General features: G+C 43.5%; 1 protein-coding gene across 1 annotated transcript in view; it reads left to right on the top strand.

Moving 5' to 3' along the window:
- Positions 1-224: 224 nt before the first annotated feature.
- Positions 225-19,722, top strand: part of ADCY8 (adenylate cyclase 8) — a gene marked incomplete at its 3' end in the record, with an annotated part of 134,064 nt that continues 114,566 nt past the window's right edge. Inside the window, exon 1 of the mRNA XM_082479842.1 lies at positions 225-1,181. Coding sequence (XP_082335968.1) covers positions 243-1,181 — 939 coding nt within the window. The 5' untranslated portion in view covers positions 225-242. The remainder of the gene's footprint in view (positions 1,182-19,722) is intronic.

Here is a 19,722-nt window from a genome sequence, read left to right as displayed (position 1 = left end):
CCGGCGGCAAAGCAGCCCCGCCGCCAGCCAAACCGCCGGACCCGGGGACTTGCCTATAAATGTGATCCCCCCACCGCCACCCCGCCGCCGCCACCCGCCCTTCTCCATCCCCTCCCTCCTCTCCCGCGGCTCCATCCCTCCCCCCGCTCTCCTCCCCAAAGACGGTCCCCCGTCCCGTCCGTCTGTCCGTCCCCCCCTCCCCTCCCCCCTCGCCGGTGCTCTGCCCCCCGCCAGTCACCGCCATGGAGCTCTCGGAGGTGCGGTGCCTGAGCGACAGCGATGAACTTTACACCATCAACAGGACCCCCCCCGGCAGCGGCAGACCCCAGCGCCTGCTGTGGCAGACGGCCGTGCGCCACATCACCGAGCAGCGCTTCATCCAGGAGCACAGCAGCAGCAGCGGCGGCAGCAGCAGCGGTGGGGGCAAGGGCTTCAGCTCCGAGGAGACCTGCTGCCCCAACCACCACCCCCACCCGCCGCACCACCACCACCATCACCACCACCTCCGGCGACAGTCGGCCGGACGGAGTTTGGGCGGCGAGCGCCACAACAACGGAGGCACCAAAGTCTTCCCGGAGCGCACAAGCAGCAGCGGGGACCTGGGCTTTCTGCCCCTGGACTGTGCCCCCAGCAACTCCGACTTCTTCCTCAACTGGGGCTATACCTATCGCGGGGTGATCTTCCCCACTCTCCGCAACTCCTTCAAGTCTCGGGATTTGGAGCGCCTTTACCAGCGCTACTTCTTGGGCCAGCGGCGCAAATCCGAGGTGGTCATGAACATCCTGGACGTGTTGACCAAGCTGACTCTTCTATTCCTCCATCTGACCCTGGCCTCTGCTCCCATGGACCCCATTAAGGGCATCCTCTTGGGCTTCTTCACCGGCATCGAGGTGGTGATCTGTGCCTTAGTGGTGGTCAGGAAGGACACGACCTCGTACACCTACCTGCAGTACAGTGGTGTGGTCACTTGGGTGGCCATGGCCACACAGATCCTGGCAGCCGGCCTGGGCTGTGGCCTCCTTGGGGACGGCATTGGCTATGTGCTCTTCACGCTTTTTGCAACCTACAGCATGCTCCCGCTGCCACTCACCTGGGCCATCCTGGCTGGGCTTGTCACCTCTGTCCTGCAGCTCGTCATGCAGCTGGTTATCCCCAGGTTGGCCGTGACTTCCCTCAACCAGGTACCGTTGGTGAGAAAAGGGTGGGAACCTTCCTCTTTCCCCATCACTCTTGGTGAGAGGAGGTGTGGGGTGTCCCAAGAGATCCTCTCCCTTTTAGTCAGGTGCTCAGAAGTTCGTTACCTGGACAGGAGAGCATAGGCGAAATGCAACCTTCTCCTCTCCCCCTCCTTACTCCCCCAACGTCTGTCCCAAGGTTTCACCTCAAGCTGGGGATGGGGACACTTTCTGACTACTTTGTCTTCTCATTGTATATTCACTTCACTGTTGTCCCTTGAAATAGCTTTGGGGAGGGGAGATCCTGGGTCAAGTGGGGAGGATGGGTCATTTATCATTCCTGTTCCTTACTTCCAGCAGTGGTCCATGGCATGACACAACTCTGTCTTGGCCAAACTGTCCCACTTCTCATGTCTCATTTTACTTGCTCATGTCCTTTAACTCAGAGTCTGATGGGAGGACAGGTACTTCCATGTGTGCAGCAAAGCTTGATCTGGGCTATGGGAAAACAGGAGCAAAACATGCTGCTCTTTTGCCAGGAGAGCAAAGCAACGTCCCAGTGAAATCAGGGGCAAATTCCCCTTGGAGGTTTGGTGTGAGATCCTAGTCTGTCTTTGGAGGGCACTAAGAAGCCTTTTCTGCTGGTGGTCGTGGGGCAAACATTGTTGTGCTGCATCTTTACAAGTGATGTCTAGGACAGAGTACTGATTACATGGGGGACTGGTGCAGTGCAAACTGCTGAGAGGAACTGGGCAAGGTATGGGTCTGAGGAGTTAAAACCAGGCCTAACCAGACTTCACACTCACCTGGCTTCTTCCACACAAAAGTGAGAATGCACTGAACTCCTGACATCCCTGCAAGGCAAGAAAACACTGCCTTTCTAGGGCAAATGAATCCCAGAGATTCTTCCTGCTCTCCCCCCAACCCCACTTCCTAGACTGTCAGAGCTCTGTGCTACTGATATTTCACAGCAGATTATCATCTCCATTTGGCTAGCTCCGGGGAGTCAGGGAGAAGGGGGTGGAGGTACTGGCAGATAATCCCCAAAGTAGGGAGGGTGCGGAGGAATGTGGTGTTGGTGGCATGTTGTTTACATGATGAATGCCGGGATGCACAGATGGGAAGTGGCTGAGCTTGCACCTGGAAGTTTTGATGACGATGGTCCTTGGGACACATCCACCTCCCTCAGACCATGGCCCTTCTGACAACCCCTGCCCACCGCTGTTCATCTCTTTCTTCCACGCACTTGTTAGCTGTGGGCTGCCTTAACCTCACTTCCCAGTGGCCAAGCTTACCCTGTTTCAGGAAAAGCTGCCCCAGTGCGTTGTGCCTGGCTGAGCCCTATGGCTGTGAGACAATTAGACTGTGCAGAGTTGTTCCCCAGCTCTCGGTAATGTGCTGATGAATGAACTGCAGCCACGCGCCGTATCCCACTCCCCTGCACTTCTGGGTCTATTACTGCTGGGTCAAAAAGCTGTGTGAGTTACGTTGATTTCTTAATTTACTTCCACATCCTATCCTGGAGCTATGAGTAATGCGCTGCTATCTCATTACGCACAGGTATCACGGCTGTTTAGCCAGTCCGCACACACACACGCGTTTCCCACAGACTTTCCTAACAAAGGCATTTCTCAGGAGAGATACTAATATCTTCATTCTGCAGCCCAGTACCTTGCCAGTTGTGTGAATGAACTGCCTTTGAGCTGTGCGCAATGAGAGATTACCAGCCAGATGATTGCCTTCATGAACTACATACATAAATCTCCTTAACAGGATCCGCACAGCTTGCCTCACGTCGGTGATGATTTACACCGGCTCCCGCCTTCCCAGACCCCAATTAACGTTGCCTCATTATGCGCCGCTTTGGCCCTTTGCCTCCAACCCGCTATGGGAGAAGCCGGCTCCTTCCCCGCCTGGGGGTTCGCCCCCCACTCCGACGCGAGGGCGACCTCGGAGGGGTACAGGAACTCGCTTCGCCCTTTCTCCCCCCCCTTCGCCCCGGCACGGCCGCTGCGAACGCACCGCGGTCACATGCGCGGGGCGCGCACCGCGGCCGCCCGGGCGCTGTCCGCCGGTGCCGGTGCTGAAGCCGCCGCGGCTGCTGCGCGGCTGCTTGCGCGGCTGCTGCGCGGCCCGGGGGCTCCCTCCAGCGGCCCCGGCGGGAGCCTGCCCGCCGCCTCCCGCGCCTGGCCGCGGCTCCCGCCGGCTGCACCCCCGCGCAAGGCGCTGCGCACCCTCCGCTCGGCCTAGGGGCTTTGGGGGGACCGGATCTGGCGCCCAGGGAGAGGTGCAGCCCTACTTAGTTACTTTGTAGTGGTGCATTGTTTTTTGGGGGAGCATTTGTTTCCAGAGAATTGGAAAGCGCTTTCAAGTGTTAGAGAATAAAGGCTTTTACAGCTGATGAAGGGTATATAACTATTACTTTGCAGGTGAACACAGAGAATCTAAATGACTGTGTCATCAAGGTTATATAGCAAATCTTTCGGACAACATGGATTTCTTGATCTTGCAGGCAAAGCACTCTCTTTTATCACAGGGCTTATTTTCCCAGGTAAAATACTGCATCTTCCCTTCAGACAAGCCTTACAAGACTAAATGAACTATTTGATTATGTAGCAATATCTGTGACCATCTTGCTATGCCTCAGGATGCAGACAGCTGCTTACACTGGACCAAAACCAGGAATTAAAGTATACAATGAAAAAAAAAAAAAAAAAAAAAGCAGGGGATAAAATTCTGATTGTAGCACAGATAACTGATTTTTATGAGACCAGGATTTCATCCAGAGAAAATACTGAATTCAGTTCTGAACAGAAAGAATTGTCTACCCTGGGGTCAGTTTATTACTGTACCCAATATTATTCACGGGCACAATGGTTCTGATCCTTTTCTCAGTCACACGGGTATAAATCAGTTATAAGTCTATCTAAACTAATAAAGTTGCAGCAGTTTATACAAGAAGAAAATCAAGTGCTGTGACCTGTTTTCCCTTAAGCTCTTAATTAATCTTAGTTTTCATTAATAGTTATATTCACAAGCGGTTCAAATCATTAGTAATGCTGACCACAGGCATGCGGTACTACTGCCTGATTCAGCTATTTGCTGAAGTTAACAAAGTATGCATTATCATGAATACAAATAATGCCCACTGTTCATCATTTTTTCTTGTAGTAGCACCTAAGAGGTCATCTGCTTTGTCTTCCCTTCCATCTCAAAATTCATTTGAACCTGTATCCTAGGTAAAGGTGAATTAGAAAGACTGCCTTAAAATTAGTTGTTGTGGGTTTTTTTTGTTTTTTTTTTTTTTTTTTTTCTAAAACCAAACACAGCAAAATTAATGTAGACCCACTATTTTCAATCCTCCCAAGTGCTCAGTGCTTCTGGGGAGATATGACCCCCCTTAAACCCAACTGACTCCAGCCTGAACTGTTGAGCAACGTGCTGCCCCTCAGCCAGGGAAGAGCCAGAAAAAAAGGGCTTCATACCATGATTTAGGTAAAGGCAACACTGATACTGAATTGACTAAATATTCTGTCAGGAAACAAATGAGAAATGCAAGATATTACTGGTAAACAAGTAAGGTGCATTGATTTGTGTGCTTGGTCAGATACCATGCTGGCGGTGGTGTTTGCCTCTGACATTCCCCAAAATCAAAGTTTAATTTGTTTTGCATTCATTCTTACTTTTTCCTTGGTGATAATGTGCTACAATCCAAAATTTCTAAGACAACATATGTGTTTCAGGCATATGGGGAAGAATAAACAACTCAGAGCTCCTTAGTGTTATGTAACGTCAGCAGATAATAATATACATACGAATTTTGACAGGCTTGGAATTATGTAAGCTACAAACATACTCTGGATTTTAATCCTCTGGCTGTGCACTCTTCACTCACGTGAGTAAATTCCACTGGAGTCGGTAAGCCTACTCTTGTGAATAAGTCACCTGCATAATGGATGCCTTGAAGCATCAAGTCCCAAATTACTCATATTAAATCAAACTTTAAAAATACATTTAGAAAGAACCTTGAAGTGGGTAATACCAAGGCTAGGGAAAGTCATTCTTTTCCCTCTGTTAGCATCTGTCTTTCCAAGTCTAGGCACTTCTGTGTATTATTACAGAGATTTTTGCTTGCTTGTTTTTTTCCCAAAACCCTTTCTCATGGCTATTAATAGAGGAAAAGGCAGAATTCATGAAGTCACAAGGAGTCCTATGGAGACAAATCTGTATAATTACACAGCGGCAACAGACAGCTTTTATGTGCATATTTCAGCTACATGTTTTCCAAAATCTGATCATAGATATCAGTATATGAGTATATACAACACAGACTCATCTCTTCAAAATTTCTGCCAAATGTTTGTGAAGTATCTGTTAAATCTATATGGCATAAGGATATTTCAAAGTTGGCTACCATTTGAGAATCAGAATCAGAACACTTTACCTTTATGCTTTCATAGCATTATTTACTACTCATTTTTCTGCCATAGCCCATTGTGGGTAACTTATAACCCGATCGTGTGACTTTAGACTGGATTATGATCTGGTTTCCTTTTATATCCTGTAATATCACCTGACCAGTATCAGTGGGTCACAGCATAATTAGATTAGAATTGGATACACTTTTCTCTGAAGCAGCTGCATCATTGTTGTGCTAAGTAGGGCAAATGCATTAGTTGTATTTACAATTTGATGATTAATTGTATTCAGAGAGTTCCTCCATTTTGGAGAAACTCAGGCAGAAGTGTGAATGAAACCTGCTTTTATCAGTGAGTTTCAGCCTGCAACAGTTAATGCACTTGTTCTCAGTCAAAGTTACTTTGTGACGTTTTTTCTCCTGTCAGGACACCTCTGGGTTGTTTTTAAGGTTTTGTTTATTGCTTGCTTGTTGTTTCTCATGGCCTAGAAAGAGGCATATGCTTTAAAATAGCAGCATCTAATGCAAAATAATCACACATCGGAGCAGCGCACTTACAGCTGACAGTTAACAGCAGATCATGCTGGAATGATCCTTATTAGCCTGTACAGAAGACTGAAGGGGATAAACATCTACAGTCCATCCTCTTACTGCACTTCTCAACCCTGTCAATGATGTGATCTGAACAGAAAAGAGAAGAGGGCAGAACTAGAACTGTTTAATGGATTCATCTCTTTCCAGAGAGCAGAGTGCAAGGGCTCATTCGTCCATTTTCCTTATTTCTGGAATATCTGGCTAAGCACACTGAAAACTAGAGTGTTTCATGTAAAAGGTGAAATTTAGTATATGGAAAGGAATTAAGCTTTTAAAGTGATGCTTAGGCTGATGGAAACTCCAAACCTGAGAACAGTTACTCGGCTCCTGCCTACCACCCCATCCCTGTAGGCACCTTGTTAACATCACATTTCTTTAAGTGCAGTCTTCTTGTACTTAACTGCACTTCTGTTTCTGAGCATCCCGTGAAGTGCTTCAATGACTCAATGTTAAAGTTACCACGCAGCCTAGCCAGAATCCAAACACTGTTCTAGTGGGAACACATTTTACGGTTCTACTACACACACGGTGGCTGCCTGATGTCAAAGACAGATGAGAAGAGGATTGTGGTCTTCCTCTGTGTAACAAATGCAGTGATGAAGATCTCCCTGGGATGTGGCAGACCAAGGTTCAAATCCCTTTTTCCCCAGAGGGGATTGAAATCCACCTCTTTTGCCTCACCAGAGAGTTTCCAAAGCAAACCTTCCCCCATTCTTAGCACAGCTGTGCTTCTGGGAAGAGAAAAGGTTAAGATCCAGTGGGCCAAAAAAAAGAAAGAATAATCCTGGCTCTGTAACCAACTGATTAAGGAATTCATCTCTGGCGGTGTCCTTGCTGAACATTTTAGTGTTTTATATAATGTTATTAAATCATTCCCTCAAGCACACGTCCCAACCAGCAGACTGTACGGTCTGGTCCCCTCTCTCTGGCCTGCTGAATCTTGAGTCTCTTTTTCAGAGTGATACAGCTTCCCCAGAGAATTTCTCTCCCTCCTTGTCTGCTGCCCCTCCAGCTCCTCAAAAGCAAATACAGCCTACATGGAAGGCATTTCCTAGGGAGGCAGGAGATATTGAATGAGGGGTGAGCTGCCAGTCATTGAGCTGCTATACAGAAGATATATAGCTATTTTAAAAGGTAATGGTAGTCCCTGTTCAGCGTTTTAACAAAAAAGATAGAGGCAGTGCCCTCAGGGGTGGAGGGGGAGGGGGTTTGGGGCTGAGAAGCCCAAATATAGGGGGGAAACCTCACAGTGAATCGCTAAATCCTGTGAAAAAAAGAGGTTTAAAGCATGCTTCCTGCCTTTCACAGCTCCCTCCTAGCTAGCTCTCCTCCTATTCGTCACTCTGGTTATTTTAGATTCAGTCTGAGACATTAAATTCTTTTTGCATGTTGTGTAAGGATCCGTAAGAGCGTGGTGGCATTCAACATAAGCTTCTGGCTTAAAGTCTAGTAGTCATGTGTCTGCAAACTGAGATGAGCAAGGACTTTGCTTTGTGGCTTCTGAGCCTTTTTTTATTTTCATCTAGCCCTTCCTTCTGAGGCAAACCCTGTTTCATTTGCTCTGTTCTTGGTGCAGTGCAGGTTGTACCCATCCCCACTGCAGAAAGGACAGTAGAGTGGCAATCTGGCCCAAGGAGGGAGATGAATGCAAATCGCTGAGGTAGTGCTGCAGTGAATCTTGAGCATTTTGGTACCAGCCTCACTCATTCACACCAGGAATAAAAGAGACCTGGCTGATCAAAAGGGATCAAGCCCAAAAAGTGCTGAGTATTTGGAACTAAGGATCTTACTAAGGGATCTTATTAGGGCCTGGCTGACTCAGAGACTCCCAACAGCTTGATTTAGGGACCTGATTTATAGCCCACAGAGTGTAATATAATCCCACAGCCATTAGGATTTTCAGGTGCACCAAGAAGATCACTTCTCAAGACCCTCTTTAGGGAAATCTAGGTTGCTCTGAATCCGCATTTCTTCTGAAAGAGAACACAAATGTGGACAGTCAGCTCCTCCAGGAATCTCTTGGAGTGAGCTCTGTCACTCTTGTCTCTCCAAGCACCCAGGTCTGCAGACAGAGATACTGGTGCGGTGCTGCCTAATCTAGAACAAAAAATATCAGGAAATGTACACAGGGCGAAATGCAAAGCCAGGCAGCCATTGGCTGACAGAGTAATATTTCATCATGCGAGTTTTGTTTATTAGTGACTATTTTAAGAAGTGCTGCTATTTCATTTGCCAGCTTTTTCTGCTGCAAGGTTTCACGCAGTTAGCCCTAGAGGAGAGAGGAAGGCTGCTGGGTTCATTAATTAACCATTGCTGCAGTCTGAGAAACAGCTGAAGCATATCAGTGTAAAAAAAAAAAAAAAAAAAAAAGAAGGCAAAACTAACCCAATCCATTTTTTTCACAATCCCAACAAATAATTGTACTTCTCCTAAACAATCTGATGTTGGTGTTACATATGTATATGATGGTCTTAGTTTTAATCTAGATGACAGTAACCCCTGGTATAAATGAAATACTATTTGGAGAAGTTTAGTGCTTTAATTCTTTTACCAACTCAATTTTCTTTTCCAATTTTGATTTAATCATCACTTTACAGTTTTTGATTTTTCTGTATCTTTACTTTCCTTTGTTTTAACAGCACAGTCCCTTAAAAATAAGATACACAATCCCCTCTTTACTGAAATCAGTGGAAGCATTCAACAGTGGCAGAATCCTAATTAGGAAAATCAGTTTGCTTCTTTGGAGGGACCTGATCTCCAGGCACTTTATTATTTCTCCTTTGTTCAAACTCTGCTGCTTTGTTTACTTGGGAGCTACTCAGGGATGGAGCTATCTGTTCTGTGTTGCTTGGTTTAGTTCTGCCACAGTTGGAGCCTCATCTATCAATCCAGAGTTATCATCGCAATGCAAATAAGAAATAATAATAACCAGGAAAATCAATCAGCACAAAAGAACTATGTGATATTATACTGTGTACCAGGTGTTTTATAACTGTGGAGTGAGACTCTTAGGTAAAGAAATTACTTGGATCTTATGGCAGTTACTCAAATAACTGTACAAGCTCTAGATAACCATATTCTTTTACCCTATGATTCTCCATGATTATTAGTATTAATAATCTTCATATGCATAATAGATAGGGTTATAATTGACATAGAAATTATCCCACACCTGCTCGGTGTGGATCTAATTTAATGTGCCAGACATGCATATTCTTTTAGAGGAAGGAGTGCTGTTCACCACAGATTTCAGCTCAGGACTGGGAATGAGGATCATTCCCATTTCATCGCTAGATTTATCATTGGCCTGTGCTGACCCACACACATCACTTTATGTTTCTGTGCTTCATTTGATTTGAAAATTTGCCTTTCTCAGTTGTTGTAATATGTGACTAATACATTCAATTGCTTTGAGATTTTTGTACAAAACATGCCCATCACCTTCCATAATGCATCAAAAGAGGAATACGGTATTGGCTTCTGTCAGCTACACATATTTTTGGTTCTATAGTGAATACATTGAATGGAGTGGGAATGTTTGCATATGACTTTACTCTTCTTTAAAAGACCTGGTTCCACATAATTCCCTTAAGGGCTAGAAGGCATGTCCTGTGAGGAGCAGCTAATGACTATGGGCTTGTCTAGTTTGGAGAAAAGAAGGTTGAGGGGTGACCTCTTTGCTCTCTACAGCTTCCTGAGGAGGGGAAGTGGAGAGGGAGGTGCTGAGCTCTTCTCCCTGGTATCCAGTGACAGGATGCGTGGGAATGGTTCAAAGCTGCACCAGGGGACATTTAGATTTGACATCAGAAAACATTTCTTTACTGAGAAGGTGGTCAAAGCCTGGAACAGGCTTCCTAGAGAGGTGGTCAATGCCCCAAGTCTGTCAGTGTCTCACTGAGAGGCATTTGGATAATGCCCTTAATAACATGCTTTAACTTATGGTCAGCCCTGAAGTAGTCAGGCAGATGGACTAGATGATGGTTTTGGGTCCCTTCCAACCAAAATATTCTATTCTATTCTATTCTATTCTATTCTATTCTATTCTATTCTATTCTATTCTATTCTATTCTATTCTATTCTATTCTATTCTATTCTATTCTATTCTACTTCAGTCCAATCATCAGTGACTGACATGCCTTTACATTTGTCCATCTGTGCTGAGACGACTTTGAAGTAGGTGCCATATAGTTTATTCAAAGCTGTGCTTGCAGCACTGGGCTACAAAGCCAGTCAACTCCTCAGCTGGCCTCCTTGTGACCTCATGCTTCGTGCTTGCATGCAGTGAACCAGTTTCAGTGAGAGGAATGGAGAAGATTCCCACTTTGATTAATTTGTTGCTTTAATTGATCTCTTTCTTAGCATTGGGATCGATAGATTCAAACTGTCTCACTTAGAACTGAGGGAAACCCAGAAATCGAGTCCTGATCTTTGTGAAATGTTGTAAATAAGAAGAAATTCCCACTTTCCTGGGCACTGAGTGAAATTGTCTGAAGATTGTAGGTCTCTGTGCCACCCGAAGAGTTAAGCAAAGTTAGGACACATTCCATGATTCGGTCCATCCCTCTCCCCAAAGGCTGCAGCTATTTTAACTCTTCCCAAACTTGGTGCCTACATCCAACCCATGAGGAAGGAAAAACAGATCTATGATGACTGCCAAAATACATGTGGGAATTGCTGAGAGAGGATTGGTTGACTAAGGACAGAACAGTGCCTGTGACTGTTCTGGCAGTTTAGCAGCATAAATGGTTGCATTCCAAAGACATTCCTTGATGCTGTTTAGTGCACTGCAGGGTTGCAGCCTCCCTGCCTCCTTCCCTCCTCTGAATTGCAATGAAGCTGAGTGGGAGGTGTATACTGGTTTGCCCGATCAAGGTGCTAAGCACATATAGTAGCCTATACTTGAAGCATTAAGGGAGTGGTATATCCCAAAATGAACGAAGGGATTTATGGTAGATTCCTCCAAGATCTGAAGGTCCTTGAGAATAGGCAGTGAAAATTGTTCTTTGAGACTTAAGTCGTGTGAATCTTGCCCAAGGATGTTACTGTAAAAATTTTTTTGACATTTCCAGAATGTAGCTAAATGTCACTCTGACTGATGTTATGACAGTTTCCATGTTCTCCCCAGTCCCTAGAGTAATAGCAGCTTGCTGACAATAGTGGGAAGAGAAGACTGTATTATATGTATTTCATTTGTGCTAAAGTAATTGCTTTTGTCTGCTATTTTTCATTAACCAACAGGCTACAAGAAATGGTAGAAGAACACATGAAGTGTTCCCATTTTCTGTGTGATGGTACAGGATGATAGGGCCTTCAATAATCTTATAATCTTAGTAGTTCTTCATGCTAAGAAATGATTTTTCCAATGACTTACCACTTTCTTTCCTGTAAAAATGTGTCTACTTATGTCTACTTGTGTCTACTTATTCTTAAGGGATAGTTATGTACATTATCTGATGGCAGCCACTTTTCTTTGCTATTTTTATTATTTAGAGTATCTAAAGTAAGCATTCAGTTACTATAAATCCCATCACCAATCAACACAATAAAATGTAAAAGATTTAAGGAGAGGGCTTTGGAAAAGGAGTGTAAAATAATGCATTTTAACATTATGCCAATTATCTTAGAGTCAAGAAAAGCACTCATGTTCATAAAGTTTAAGTTGTTTGATGGCCTGAGGCCTTGAAAAGGTTGTTAAGGTATCTGTTCCTTCCTCTTCAAGCAGCTAACAAAGCTTTTGCTGTCCAGATTGCTTTCCATGACACCAGAACATGCTAACTTCCTTATTGAATTTACAAATGGTCTATCCACATGTCATTTATTAAAGAACTCTTTTGATGATGTACAAGAAGGAAGAGTATTTTAGATCACTTCTGGTGTTTATCTGCAACACAAGACTTCTGCAATTAAGCTTGACATAGTTGATTTTTTAAAATTCAAAAGAACCCAATATATCTAATACAATTGGATAATACCCCATATTTACATTTCTAAAGGTTCAAACAACTTCATAGATTTACATATATTTGTATTAGATACAAATGTTTAGCAAAGGCAATGCTGTGGAATTTCATGTTTTATTCTTTTTATCATAACTTGCTTTCAGGTTCAGTAATTACATTTGCAAGTCAAAATAATATTTACTATGTTCCTAAAGTTTGTGTATATCTAAAGAGAGTTTATAGGTGCAATTTAAAAATGTAAAATACACACACCATTAATTAAGAGATATTTTTTCTAATTACTATGATTAAAAAATCAAACTATAATCTGGAAATCAAACTGTCTGGCTAACAGCAATATGGACTCAGCAGTTGGAGATTTGCAGAGAACTTGCAAGATGCTTAATCAGAGCTTAGTGGCCTTTACCATAAAATAACAATTCAAGGAATCTCAGACAAAAAAAAAGAATGCTAGAGCATTCAACAAATAAGGAAAGGATTAAAAATCCAAATATAAACACACACACAAAAAAATTCTCACATACTTTGTATGAACCCCGTGGTTTAAAAACCATGGAAAGATAGGTGGTTATAGCAGTTATTCCCACGATAGTCATCTGGCCTAGAGACCATTTTTCAGTGTGGTCTAGGGACTTAAAAGTAGATAGCAAGTGAGATTTTCAACACTCCGCAAGCTAAGGGACTCCTTAAATCACTTAAGTGGTTATAAAATTATCTCATGGGACTCCTTAAGTCCCACTAACTACCACCAAACTCAATAGAGTTAAGCAGTCTTACATGGTGCAGACAGTACAAAACCGGGGGAAGTGGCTGGAACACTGGATGATTGCACTGCCTGGAGGGACCTCAGTGGGCTGGAGAAATGGGCTGACAGGAACATGGAGTTCAACAGAAGAGAAATGCAAAGTTCTGCACCTGGAAGAGAATAACCCCGTGCACCAGTACAGACTGGCAGCTGAACAACCAGAAAGCAGCTCTGCAAGAAGGCCCTAGGAGGCCTGGTGGACACCAAATTGACCATGAACCAGCAATGCGAAGGCCAAGGGCTTCCCAGGCTGCATTAAGCAGAACACTCCTAGCAGGTTGAGGAAGGTGATCTCTCTCCTCTTCTCATCCCTAGTGGAACACCTCTAGAGTGCTGCGCCCAGTTCTGGGCTATCCAGTAGAGGAGAGACATAGACATACTGGAGTGAGTCCAGAGAAGGGCTATGAAGGGCCATCTGACAAATGAGGAAAGGGTGAGAGAGCTGGGACTGTTGAGCCTAGAGATTAGAAGGTTCAGGGGGAGCTGTGGGGGGATAATCTGATTAATATGTATAAATACATTACTGGGGGTAGTAAAGAAGAGAGAGCCAAACTCTACTTAGTGGTGCCTAGTGACAGGGTGAGAGTCAATGGGCACAAACTGAAACACAGTAAGTTCCACTTAAACATAAAAGTACCTTTTATACTCTAAGGGTGATGAACACTGTAACAGGTTGCCCAGAGATGTTGTGGAGTCTTCATCCTTGGGAATATTCAAAACCTGACTGGACAAGACCCCAAGCAACTTGGTCTAGGTGATTGTGCTTTGAGGAAGGAGGCTTGACTATATGAACTCCAGATGTCCCCTCCAAACTCATTTATTCTGTGATTCTGTGCTAGCAGTACAGGTATTGTTTCAGGTAGACAGATACGAAGATCTGCCAAGGATCTGCAGGGTAGAACTAATATCTCTGAATCCAGCCTGAAGCAAACGCACAGACAGTGTAAGGCACAGCTCCTGTGATCTCAGTGCAACACCTGGTTTAATATACATGCCATGTCTTCTTCACTCACTTCAGTCCATTCCAGCCTCAAGTCCTACTGTGGGACTTAACTGCAGCCTGTATCATAGAATCATACATTCATTTAGGTTGGAAAAGACCCTTAAAATTGTCGAGTCCAACCGCAAACCCGACACTACCAAGTCCACCACATGTCATCACCTGGCCTGGTATATCACTTCTTCACGAGAGCTGTTCTATGGTTTTATCACCATCAGACGGTCCAAAGCTCAAAGTGGCATCCTTGCTTTCCCCATCCCCATCTGGTGACATCAGGCAGTCCTAGAGCACAAACTGACAGCAAACATCAGGCACACGCACACTACATGCTTCTTTTGGGTAACAATTCTATCACCACCCACTAGATCTCTGTTGTATGTGCAGTATTGCAGGTGGGAGAGTTTGAAGAACATCAGTAACACGTCCTTTTTTTCCACCAGCAAAAAAGGTTCCTCCGTCAGTGCCAACCATTCAGTTTCAGATGGTCAGATTGCTACAGAAGTGTTAGGAGATATCTGATGAACCTGTGTGTGAACTGTGGTCTCACTATGGCTTTCTCAGCAATCTTAGCTGCCAAGGATAGCTAGATGCAGGTTTACCCTTGGGCAGTCTACCAATGCTAGGACAATATTTGGAGCAACTGACACTATCCTTCTTTTAAAAAGCCATAATCCCTTCTCCCAAAAAACCACTGATGATCTTTAAACATACTGTTTTCGGTTGTAATAGATACTGCTCATTTTCACTACTTCTGTAGGAAGAGGATTGACCTAGAGAAAAGGAAGCTGAAGGGAGACTGGGGCAGCCTTCAAATACGGAAGGGGTTGCTACAGAGAGGAAGAAATTAATTGTTCTTTGTTTTGTCTATAGATATCAAGAGATGATGTGTTATAAGGAATATGTACATTAGATAGTAGAAGAAACCTTGTAACAATAACCTAATAACAGTAACTTAAATAACCTCATTTTGCTTGGGAGGCTTTACCCTGAGGTATGATTAAACACTTTAGAGAGGCATTTTTTTAGGAGTAATTTAGATAATACCCAGGACCTGGAGCATTGCTTAAATGACCTGTAAAGGTCCTCTCACGCCCTACTTTCTATAATTAAATGATACTGTCTCCTAATTCCAGCTATGATGCAAAGTGTTCTCAGCCCCCAGTTTCCAAAGCAGTAAACCATTTTGAATTTCTAATGATTGCTACACTGAGGCTGATGGATTAGTCCGAACTAGCTTCAGTTATGTAGCCTTAAATGCCACAGCTTCAAGGATTTATGTTTGTGGTTTGCTAAGGACATGTTGGATCAGCCATCAGTCAATAATATTGCTGATGGTTGGTCCAAGGCCAGGCTGGATGGGGCTTTGAGCAACCTGGTCTAGTGCGAGATGTCCCTGCCCATGGCAGGGGGATTGGAACTGAATGATCTCTAAGGTCCCTTCCAACCTAAACCATTCTATGATTCTATGGTGCAAGAAAATGACAGAATCTAATAGTCTCTTCCAAGAGGGTAACAACTGGTGAAAGGACTATATTGTCAATGAAGTCCTGTTGAAGGCAAAGAAACAGCAAAGAGTGAATTTGCTGAATAAGGAAGGGCCGTTTTCACACAGTGAAAAATATTTTTCAGGTCATCATCAGCTCATTTTAATTGACCTTCAGTCTTCCTCCTCTTATGTTTTAAACCTGGTCTGATTTGTTTTATTTTTATGTATCTAAAATAAATATATAAATATATTCAGAGGATCATCATTATTGTAGATTTTTTTCATTATATACATTTGTGGTGCATATGCCTCTTAAGTACAAAGAATAAGAATTTTCCTAATTGTTCCTGCTCTAGGCAAACTATGTAAGTACCTGTGTGCATTAAAAGATACAGATATTGTCTCCAAAATCTTTGGGACTACAGCTGACTTCAGAACTATTCTTAGATATATGGTACACACGAAAAAAATGGAAACAATATAGGCATACAGTGCCATACTAAACATAGAGATCAGTTCCTGCTTGCTGAGCAGCTGGAGCGTTGTTATGAGGCGGAAGAGTCCGGGCTTCTTCTTTGCATCTATGTCCACCCTACGCACTGAGAAGCCTCATGGGATAGTTTGTCTCTTGCCAAGTTTCTCCATGTGTAACACCCACAACGGGCCCGTTAGACCCGAGGCTGCTTTTTGTCACTGGATTAGCGCAGCACCTTTCCTAGGGCCCAGCACCTCGCCCTGCCGGAAAGCAGGGAATCGGGCTTTTACTTTTGAACAGGCACAAACTGTTCCCTTCCTTCTCTGGTAAAGAAAAAGGCCTTAGCAGCACACAATTGTAATTCAAGGAACATGGTGGCTAATGTTCTCTTCAAGGGCAATAAATTCTGACCTTGCCAGGGTATTTTAATCACGTTTTTCATGTTGTGAAGGGCAATTCAGTCTTTCAGCGAAACACCTTTATTTCCAGACTACAAAATCAGCATCAGCAGTTCAGAGCAACTATAGAGAAACCTTCAATGAAAGATTTTTAGACAGCCATTTCTACTCCTGCCAGATACAGGAATCTCTTTGTAATGATGAGTACTTTGCAAATTCACGCTGGGTTTTCTGTTCAGAGTAGAGGATGACATAAAATACATGTGGAATACAGTTGCTCTTGTTCTTTTTAGTGAAAGTAGGGTGGTAAGTAGAGATACGTCACTGTAGGGTTTTTTTATCATTATCATCACTTTAAAGATAGGCACATCTTCACAGTTCATGGATTAGGACACATTTTTCCAGAATGTCTGGATGATCCAATCCAAACCCAGTGGTACTGCTGTGTTCCTGCAAGCCCTGGACAGGGCTGGCTCCTGAGCTACCACCTCTCACAACTGCAAGTCCTGCAGATCAGTGGTGTCTGCCCTTGTGATTCAGCAAAGAGTTTTTATTGAATACTGAGGTCAGCAGGAGCCCCCGTCTCCCAGAGGAGGGATTTTGCAACTGAGTGGTAATGACTCTTCCAGTTGAACTCAGTGGAAGCTGGGACCTGAGAGACACTTTATGCTGCCCACATATTATAGGTGCTTCTGAATCTTAAATATCTTTAGGTAGCCACATTTTCCCTTCTGGGTTCCACCATAGTTGTACCAGTCTAAGAAAGACATTTGCACACCTACAAGGCTGAGCTGCCCAGAAATGCAGTAGTGCTCTTTCCTACTGACTAGACAAAGAGAAAAAAATGTGAGGGTTGGGGTTTTTTTGATATAATTTGCCAAGAACTGAAAATGTTAAAACACGTGTGCATGTGCATAGACACATGAACACACACACTTTTTGGGTTTCGTTAAAGGATTTTTTTTTAAATAGCCCTTCATAAAACTTTTCTGGTTCCCCAAATTTGTCTTGCCTATCTCTGGACATCATTCCCAAATTTATTTATTTTTTAATATCAACTTGTGAAGTATTTAGTCTGACTGGTTCTAATTTTAATTAATATTTTTTTCCTTAAAAAAAAATAATCATCAACACAACTTAGAGGTTTTCTCTTTGTTTAAAAATCTTTGTGGAAATAACACATAGGAACATGACAGAAGGCACAAAAGAAGGCCAGAACGCACGACAAAAGTTATTTATGACACAACTACATTGTGTGTTTATTGCAAGTATATTTTAGTTTTATGTTCACAAAATGATTAATTAAGTGGATTTTAACAAATGGACGTGGACGTTCCTGCAGAGTGCAACATGAAGAAATCATTTGAGCTTGTTCTTTTTTTTAACTGGAATTTAATATAGGTTACACATGTGGTTACTGTACAGTGTCAGCCATCAAATGTCAGCTTAATATTGACAACTAGCATGTTTGTAGTGCTGTCTATAGACGTGGTTTTAATTGCTTTTGGCACTGCACTGTCTAAACTAAAATAAAAGAACTTCAACAATGGGGCCTAGCTGGGGCCTCATTTTCCTTTAAGAAAAGAAAATCTGATTTTTTTCAGTTTGAAACCTTTGTACATACCTTGGAAAGGGTGGCCGCTGTACTGACTGGCTGGGTAGCAGAACTTACACTCTGAGAACTGAGTTAATTCTTCTAGGGGAAAAAAAAATCAAATTGCTATCAAGAAGCAGACATAAGCGATTTCCTAGGATATCTGAAATGTTTCATTTCACTTGTGTTCTGGTAACTAACAAACCAAGATTTTTGGAGAAAACTGCTTTAAAAGCCATCAGAGCCAGTAGGCATATCTCCATCAAACAGAACAGGCTTTGGATCAAGTGTTAAACAGTAGAAAATGTCTCACCTTGGCATTAGCTGTGTCCTTCTCCTTGAGCCTTTTCGTAGATTACTAGCGCTGCCTGACTTCCAAAAACATCAAACAATTGGGAAGGTCAGTTTCTAAAAAGGATTGTCTTTAGTTTTCTCTTTTAAGATGTTCTCTCCACTGCCTTAAATTCTTTCTCCACTGCCTTAAATTCCAACAAAAAATCCACTTTGTTGGCTAATTCTTGACTTAAGTTCTAGGGCATTTTTTGTGCCCTGAAACACAACATTGACAGCTTTGATATTCATACCCCAACATGGCCAAGGCCACACACTATTTCTTTTCAAGTACTCATCTGCTGAGTGCTCCTAAGAGAGCCATGTTTACATATCGTGACTGCATTGATCTAAATAGTAGATATGTGAGCTAAATACTCACTAAGACCAAACACTGCTTTGCCCAAGCGAATTTCCCTTTGAAGCCAATGAGCTTCTGTGTGAGCAGATTAAGACTGACCTTGCTCCTGAGCGGGTGCAAACAACCTGAACTGCAAAAACATGGACAGCATTCATGACCGTGCATTGGATCAAACCCTGTATGAATTTATACACAGCTAAGCTGATGTAAAACATCTGGGGGCTTCTCTTGTTAGTTTATGCCCATCAAGATTTAATACTCCCCAGCAGCTCTCACTGGTATCAGCAGGATTCATCATTCAACATCAGAGACAGCGGTTGTTTTGTCTTGTGTCATTTATTTAATATTCCATGAACGGTCCAGTTTCTATTTCTCATGCTTACACAAGCAGTGAAAACAAAGGCATGGCTTGTATTGTCAGGCAAGGAGAATTTGGCCCATGGTAAATATCAGGGTTTGATGTTAATCCCATCCTTGTTTTACAGCAGAATAAGCCACTGCCTTCAAAGGAATTAGTCCTAGGTCACAGCAGCGTCAGTGTAGAATGAACCCTGTGCTATATGTCTCCTCTGCTAGCGAAGTGGCAGGAGAAACCTAATCCTTCATTATTTGGCTGTGGCACATTCTGCCAGCCAAAGGACTGAGTCAACTCTTTCCCACAGCACTCTCTGTACTTTTGATGTCAGTCTGACTTCTTCTAGCTCACCACACTGAAGCATTCACCGTGACTAATAGCAAAACAACACCCACAGGTTTCACAAAGGAAAATGTTTGTCCTCGCCTAACTCTCTGAGATAAAGTTTTAATCCAGCTGGTCTGGAATGCTGTAACTTCTCATGGCTTTTGGCTGGTACATTTCCATTTGCTCCCATGGCCCTTACCTATTTTCTCTCCAGGATAGTTCCTAATTGAGAGTTAAAAAATTTGAAATAAAGCAGACATAAAGGGAATAGTGGCTATCATTAGGTAGTTATCAATAAAATTCCCATTTAACCTTGACTGATTCATGTCTTCTGCTGTGCCTAAGCTGTGTTCGGCTCTGGAGGACAGAGGCTCCAGGGCCCTATTGCCCCATCCCCAACCATCCTAAAGTTTTCTTTGCAGGTTCTTCCATACCTTCACGGGCT

The sequence above is a fragment of the Vanellus vanellus genome (genome assembly GCF_965231255.1).
Source record: "Vanellus vanellus genome assembly, chromosome: 2".
Lineage (NCBI taxonomy): Eukaryota > Metazoa > Chordata > Aves > Charadriiformes > Charadriidae > Vanellus > Vanellus vanellus.
This window is presented reverse-complemented; position numbering and strand designations above follow the sequence as displayed.